This window comes from Moschus berezovskii, chromosome 6 (genome assembly GCF_049115385.1).
Source record: "Moschus berezovskii isolate FMDL1 chromosome 6, NW_MosBer_1.0, whole genome shotgun sequence".
Lineage (NCBI taxonomy): Eukaryota > Metazoa > Chordata > Mammalia > Artiodactyla > Moschidae > Moschus > Moschus berezovskii.
This window is the reverse complement of record NC_142465.1, coordinates 109,882,293-109,890,261: the sequence shown is the minus strand read 5'-3', so window position 1 is coordinate 109,890,261 and position 7,969 is coordinate 109,882,293. Positions and strand designations below refer to the sequence as shown.

General features: G+C 46.5%; 1 protein-coding gene across 7 annotated transcripts in view; it reads right to left on the bottom strand.

Moving 5' to 3' along the window:
- Positions 1 to 2,744: 2,744 nt before the first annotated feature.
- The window catches only part of PARP11 (poly(ADP-ribose) polymerase family member 11), a 30,896-nt gene continuing 25,671 nt past the window's right edge, over positions 2,745 to 7,969 (bottom strand). For all 7 annotated transcript variants that reach the window (XM_088837411.1, XM_088837410.1, XM_055394435.2 and 4 more), the window contains one exon: positions 2,745 to 6,449. In XM_088837411.1, the coding sequence (XP_088693537.1) occupies positions 6,133 to 6,449 (317 nt within the window). In that variant the 3' untranslated portion in view covers positions 2,745 to 6,132. The remainder of the gene's footprint in view (positions 6,450 to 7,969) is intronic.

Below are 7,969 nucleotides of genomic sequence, written 5' to 3'. Positions count from 1 at the left end.
GCAGCCTTAACTTCCCCTTTACTAAAGCCTGTGACAGTTCAGAATGTCCTCCTGCTGGACTATGAGTCACACGGGGCTGGGGCTATGCTGGACTGGGTTGCTTGCTGCCTGACTCACCCTGCAACTCAGAGACGTGAACTTGAGGGGGACAGATTGAGTAGCGGGAGATTCGGGGAGAACTAGGTCAATCCTTTTCCTTTCCTGTCCCAAACCCTTGCCTCTTGACCCTCAACCAAGTCGGGTGTTTCTAGAGAAATCCAGCCACAGGTTGTTCTTCTACCAAGAGCCCGGTCAGTCCCCAGTAAACTTCACCGTCTGAGACGTGACTGTTCGCCTCTGGTGAGTTATCCAAGGTCACCCGAAGCCAGCAAAGTCAGAAATAAGACTCAGATTAGTGCTCCCAAGATGGTCCTTTTCTTAAATGAATAAAGAGGAGGAACTGGGCTGGACATTGATTCTCTAAGAAGGTTCATCAAATGCGAACTGAGAACGTCTACTGATTCTGTATGGGACCTGCGGAGATACTCAAGTGTCATGAGCCCTTCAGGACAAGGTATTTCTTAAAAAGGAACAGGGAAACACAAGAAGCACCATCTGGGTTCATGGTTAACATTGCAGAGAGGAGCTGAATTCAACTCTGGGTTGCAACTCTCCTGAGCTGGCTTAAACAGCGGGGTGGGAGCCGGGATCAGCTTGCTGTGTGGCCTCTCGCTGGAGGGCAAAGCACAGCGGAAAAAGCTGCAGAGAACACAAGCGTCGTTAGCATATCCCTGCATGTTCCCTTCTCACGAGAAGCCATTAAAAATAAATAAAACCAGTGCTAATTTCTTAGATCCACAGCCACACAGGGAGAAGGTTCAAATAAAAGCCAAGCTCTTAGCCTGCAGGGCTAAGGAACGAAAGCCAGGCAATTAGAGCTGAGAAAACGCTTTACATAATCTTGAAGCAGGAGGCCGAGCTGAGTCATATTCAGGAAGGAGCCCTCAGGTGTTAGGAAGAAGCAAGATGCCTTCCCACCTGGGATGGATGGAACACAGGACAGCAGGAGTTGGGGGAGAGGCGGGACACACCAAATTAACTCCCCAGCCAGCTCCCAGTCTAGAGTCTGGGAATGAGGCTCCCTGAGGAATAGCGGGGGTTGGTGATGAGCTGTGAACATCCTTCCCAGACATTTGGGACTCACCTCTCCCATGGACATCATTCTCGATGAGCGGGCCGCCCCCGAGAGCCGTGTACCTCGTATTTCTCCGAAATGTTCCTCTTTTCCGTCAGCAATGCCCAAGCATTATGATCCAGTGATCCGCGGGAAGTGAGGCAGGATGGCTTCTTTCACCAAACCTTTCCCTGCATTTAGGGCAAAGTCACGTTGTTGAAGCTTCTGATCAAAAATAACTTTTGACAAGGCTTCGCTTTTCTTTTCCTTGCTATCTTTTCATTACCTTCCCTTCTTCACAAGTACAGGGATGTATACTTGCATCTAGAAACGGACTATCTTATGCAAAATACAATGTTTATTGAAAAATAAATAAATCATCCTTCCCCCAGGGGCCAGAGGGCAATCTGGGATGGAAGGGCGACCAGAAACACTCACTATAAGATGGATTTTAGCGCTGCTCTTGGCAATCTGTGTGTGTGTGTACGTGCGCGTTTAGTTGATCAGTCATGTCCGACTCTTGGCAACTCCATGGACTGTAGCCCACCAGGCTCCTCTGTCCATGGGATTCTCAAGGCAAGAATACTGGAGTGGGTTGCCATGCCCTCCTCCAGGGGCTCTTCCAAACCCAGGGATCAAACCCAGGTCTCTCGTGTCTCCTGCTGATCCACTCGGGCAACCTGGGAGGTGACATCAAATACCTGGATGGCTCAGACACATTTCTGTAAAGATATCACCTTTCTACATCATCCATCACAGCTCAGCAGAATTTTCATCATAATGAGTCCCAATAAAAGTCCAATTTAGACAGACCGGGACACAGCTTCAGCAAACGGAAAACTTGACTTGTTTCTGTGGGTAGGTAGTCTTAAGTCATTCTGTTTTGCCTTTCTCCCAATGTACAATTAAGGGATCTTTTAACACCTCCCTTTTTGACCAACAGAAGCCGAAAGATTAAGTGAAGTGTCTAACTCGCTTCAAAAAGACATACTCGGGAGGGGCTGGAGGCCGGTGGACTCAGGAAGCTCACTCTTTGGGTGAGGGCAGACAGCCTCCTGGGTTTTCCTCTGGGCCAGGAGTCACCGAGAGTGAAGGTGCCAGGCCCTGGTCTGTTTCGGAATTTTCAATTGCATGGAGTAAATGTTTCCGCCACGGGTTATGCGTTTAGCTGTTGCTTGTGATGATTCAAACTGAGAACAAGAGATTTCCCACACCTGCAAGTGGGTTCTGTAAGAGTTACAGGAAACAAACACCTCAAGAGTCCATTAACTGAGCTGAGAACTGAGGTTTAAATAATGCAAGGTGGAGATGAGACACAGACGCCGCAGAAAGAAATATATAACATATGCAGCCCTCCATGACCCGCTAGAGGCAGCGCTGATTACTCCAGGTACAAAGAGTGTGAGTCCAGAGCGGCTCCCAGATCTTGACCATCCTCACAGGAACAGTCTAGAAATGAAAGCGATGCTGATACAAAACCTTCTTCGTCATCACCACAAGATTTAGGAGATTGTTTCTTATCAACACATTTTTTTTTTACCCTGGGGCTAATATTACCAAAGTGATAAAGAAAAGTTACTATCAGCTGCAGTTTATTCAGGGCAGAATTTTAAAAATCATTTATTCATGAATCTGGAATGGATTCCCTCTCCCCCAATCCGCACACACATGATGACAAGAGGAAAAGATGGCAAACAGTGGTGTCCGGTCTTATTACACAGTGATGATACAATTCTCAAAGCAGTCTACTGATCACAGCAAAGAGGACGCTAACATCAATGAACTCAACACGATCACGTTTAAGAAGTTCATCAAAATCGGGTCTTTCTTATGAAAGAGGATTTGGAGTACGACCTCAGACAAGAATAACAGCACAGTTCTCTCTTACAATGTCTATTTCACCGCGCTCTGCCTATACAGAGGAGCTAGCTAGTGAAGTTCAAAGTTCACCTGGGGGGTTGCCTTGCAAGTTTCAACCGCAGGCTTTTAGTCTCCTGGAGGTCAGATCAGCTAATGTCCAGAAGTTGTGTGTGTGTGTGTGTGTGTGTGTGCTCATGTGCGCACGCACACACATGCACTCAATCACTCAGCCCTGACTCTGTGACCCCATGGACTGCAGCCCACCAGGCTCCTTTCTCCATGGGATTTTCCAGGCAAGAATACTGGAGTCAGTTGCCTTTTCCTTCTCCAGAGGATCTTTCCAACCCAGGGATCCAAACCATGTCTCCTGAGTCTCCTGCCAAGGAAAGTGAAAGTCGTTCAGTCGTGTCCAACTCTTAGCAACTCCATGGACTATACAATCCATGGACTTCTCCAGGCCAGAATACTGGAGTGGGTAGCCTTTCCCTTCTCCAGGGGATCTTCCCAAGCCAGGAATCGAACCCAGGTCTCCTGCATTGCAGGCGCATTCTTTACCAGCTGAGCCACAAGGGAAGCCCAAGAATACTGGAATGGGTAGTCTATCCCATCTCCCGCAGTTCTGACCCAGAAATCAAACCGGGGTCTCCTGCATTGCAGGCAGATTCTTTACTGAGGATAAAATCTACAACAGTTATTCCATTCAAGCATTGGGGAGGCCATCAAATTAAAACCGGAAAAGATAGCTGTGTTGAATTGGGGACTGTGTGAACATCAGTTTGTATGTAAGTAAGAAATAAGTAGGAGAAAAAGATTTTCAGCATCTGCCTTCCTAATGTCTCTGAGGTCATTTTTGTAAGCAAGTCCACAGAAGCGGTGAGCCACCTCCCACAGGGCAGCAGCCTGGTGACTTTCTCTCCTGTATTTCCATGGTGACTTCCACATGTTTATAAAATGTGTCCTTTCTAAAAACACTAACAGCACTTCATCAAAACCAGTTGTTCCTCTGCACATCAGAGTTAGGAACTCTTGGCTGTCACTTGGCTTCAATGTACTGGACATACAGCTTCCAGTGTTCCAGGTGTCAGTGTGCATGACTTACTCTCGGTACAGTCACATGCCCTCAGGGCTGCAGTGAGTCTGGGGGAGGTGGCAGCTGAAGAACCACCTCACCTAACCTGCTCCCTACGCCTTATTTGTATTATGTCTTTGCAGTCCAAGTGACAGAGCTGAGTGTCCCAGGTGTGGACTTTTACTGGCTTTTTCTTAAGAAGTTAAATCACCTTCACCACCTTTCAGCCCAAATTGGGTGAAGGTAATGGAGATGGAATTTAGTACCAAAGTGAGTTCGAAAAAGGTTTTCCAGGAAAGATACCAGTATTCTGGGGATTTCTCTGGTGGTGCGGTGTTAAGACTCTGCTCTTCTAAGGCAGAGGTGTGTGGCTTCAATCCCTAGTCAGGGAACTAAGATTCCACATGCCCTCGAAGTGCAGACAGAAAATAAATAAATAAATCTAGGAACTGGCAAAATTAAAAAAAAAAACAATGTTCTTCTTTTTTTCAGGTATAACCGCAGAAAATCAAGGCTTGAAAAACTCTTTAACAATCATATGACCAAATCCTCCACCCGACACCTGAACTCCTATGTAACACCTCTGCCAAGCTGCTGTCCTGTCTCTGCAAGAATAGCTTTAGGGGCAGGAAGTTCTTTCAATGTCACTTATTCCTCCTTAAAATAGAACAGCCAGGCAGATGGAGCAGGTAAACAAACTTCACTGAGCACGATTATGAATTGTACCTAATTTTTCAAGACAGTGAGCAGACTGTCTACTGCTACTCAAAAGAACAAATCAGATTTGTTGCAAGCATCTCAGGCTTTCTGCGACGATTCAAAATGGGGAATTTAGAAGTGTGGGTTTTATAAATCATAGCTGAATAGCTGTGCATTTGGTGGGGGGAGGATCGGATTAAATATCTCTTAGAAGTAATCATTGTAAGGCCCCAAAACAAAGGGAAAGTACGTGCCTGGTGCTGGAGAAGACTCTTGAGAGTCCCTTGGACAGCAAGGAGACCAAGCCAATCAATAGGATCCTAAAGGAAATCAACCCTGAATATTCATTGGAAGGACTAATGCTGAAGCTCCAATACTTTGGACAGCTGATGTGAAGAGCCGATTCACTGGAAAAGCCCCTGATGCTGAGAGAGACTGAGGGCAGAAGGAGGAAACAGAGGATGAGATGGTCGGATGGCATCACTGACTCAATGGACGTGAGCCTGAGCAAACTCTGGGAGACAGTGAAGGACACGGAAGCCTGGCGTGCTGCAGCTCCTGGGGTCCCAAAGAGCTGGACACGACTGAGTGACTGAACATGTACTGTAAGAAAAATTTCCTTTTGAAGATGCAGTAAGTACCTTGTGCAGTGAGTCTGGATGTAAGAATTGGGAAGTTCTAGGGGATAAGGTGCCTGCTGATTGCAGTCAGTGGGGCTGCAGGAGGCAGAAGAGGCAAGCAAGGCCAGTCACACCCCGCAGTGACTCTCTGCCTCTCCCAAAGGCATCAGGAGAGGGTACCCTGTCTTGATCCTCTCCTTCTGGCCTGCTTGGCAGCACTGCCAACGATTCTTTTGTGTCTGATTTCTCTCAAGTTACTCAGGCTGCTTCAAGGTTTTAAACTGCCTCCCACCCTCCCAAAGACTAACAAAGCAACACATGGATCAGTGGAGGTCATTTCAGAATTTGTTTACAGAGGCTCAGTTCCTCTGAAGGGACGCTTCTATGTCCACATTTTTATTTTTTGATCATATATAGGAATAAGTTTACTTAACTGAAAACATTCACCCTAAAGACACACGTGTAAACTTTAAAGATGGAGTGACTCAGACGATTCCATTTTGAGCACCGCCCTTAAACAGCAGTGGCATTGCGCTTTAACAAACATCAGTGACGAACAAAAACAGAACAACAACAAACCAACCATAAAGTCAGTGTGTCTTTTTATAGAGAGGCCTCTTTCTGCTTCAAAAGGATCAGAGGAGTAACACTGATTGGCGAGATGATCGGTGAGCAGACCTCCCTGCGAAAAAGAATATAGCTCCCTCAACCGCAGAGACTCAGATGTGAAATCAGTGAAAGTCTATCAGGTACTCGGGGTAGATCTGGTTGGCGTCGAACACCACAAAGACCCTGGGATTCCAGGTGTCATCCACGCAGCTGTCATACAAGTTTACATAGCTGCCGTCTTTGGAGGGAGGGCGCATATATTTGGAGTCTCCATTTATGTAGTCTCCAATCAGCACTCGGGCGAGAAACATGGATTTGTGTGTTCTGAACAGAGGCCGCTGTTGCAGGCTGACCCCGTGGATCTGGAATGTGTTTCCGTGCTTTACGTCATCTTTGCAGAAGCGGCTGGAGTAAGCAGCATCTCGAGCAAAATAGGTTCCTTAGACAAAAAGGGCCCCGGAGAGCCAAGGTTACTCCAAGGAATGTATGAAACACAAGTGAAAATACTGTGATGGCTAGGGGGACAGACACATGGAATCGTATAGCCAAAACAGACGTGGAATTCCCTCGACTGTAGGTATTAAAGAACAGAACAGAAATCTGTCTGTTGTGGACAGCTGCGATGCAGGCAGCCACTGGGGTATGTCTGTTAGTACAGACCAGTCCCCACCACCAAAACCATCCCCATCCCCACCAAAATGCAACCGCTAGACTAGTGGTATTCAAAAAGAATATTACAGGGACTTCTCTGGCAGTTCAGTGGTTAAGAGTCCAACCATCCAAGGCAGGGGTCCCGGGTTTGATCCCTGGTTGGGGAACTAAAATTCCACATGCCACGTGGTGTGGCCAAAAAAAAAAATCTTATAAATAAACCCAATATGTAAGACAGACACAAGCTGCATCTGTGATTACAAGTGGCAGGACCCGCCTCATAACTGCTGGGACTCCCCACCCTCTTCTATTTCCTTCCACCCTTTCTGCACCTGTTACCCACCCATCTGAGCACCCATCACTGGGAAGCACAGTGAAGCCATGGGTCTGCACAGATGATTTCAAACCCCAAGAAACCATGTTTCTATTTTACAAGGTTGACAGTTCAATAACATTTTTGGAGATGATAGAACCCCACATCCAGGAAAAGATTTCTGGAGAGAATGCAATGCAGCTCACACCCAAATGTTCCAGAAGGACAAGCTCACGGATCCACTGGCTAAACTGGAATCTCCATGAAGTGTCTGACTCTTACAAGTTGGGAGGTCTAGGAGGCTGCCCTCAGTAAGGGAATACTTACCCAAAACACTTTGGAAATGAATTGCAAAGTACCCTATTACCCAAATCCAGTGGGATTTATGTAACACCTTTCTGATCCTCTTATACAGTTAAATAAAGGGAATGGCCTTTTCAGCCGTTATTTTTTAAATTAATGCAGCCCCTCTTGCTGGAGGGAAGGTACAAACAAGGACCAAGCAATGTCTGCATACATGCTAAGTCGCTCAGTCGTGTCCGACTCTTTTTGACCCAGTGGACTGTAGCCCGCCAGGCTCCTCTGTCCACGGGACTCTTCAGGCAAGAATACTGGAGTGGGTAGCCACATGCTCCTCCAGGGGGTCTTTCTAACCAGGGATCAAGCCTATGTCTCCTGCCATGCAGGCAGATTCTTTACCACTGAGCCACCAGGGAAGCCCAAGTTAAGGTCTACCTCTTAATGTTAATGTTTCCCCTCCCCTCTCTCCTTAATGTGCTTGTCTAGTGAGCAAAGACTAATGAACTCAGACTTCTACAACATTAGAAAAAAAGGGGAGGATTTCCCCCATTATTCCTTAAAGCTCATCAACATTCTAACCTATCATTTTCTAAAACAACAAAAAACAGACCTATGGACCATGTATACATTAACTGATTTATTTTTTAGTGTTCTGTGTACTTGACATAAAATAGTTTGGTGTACAGAGTTATCCA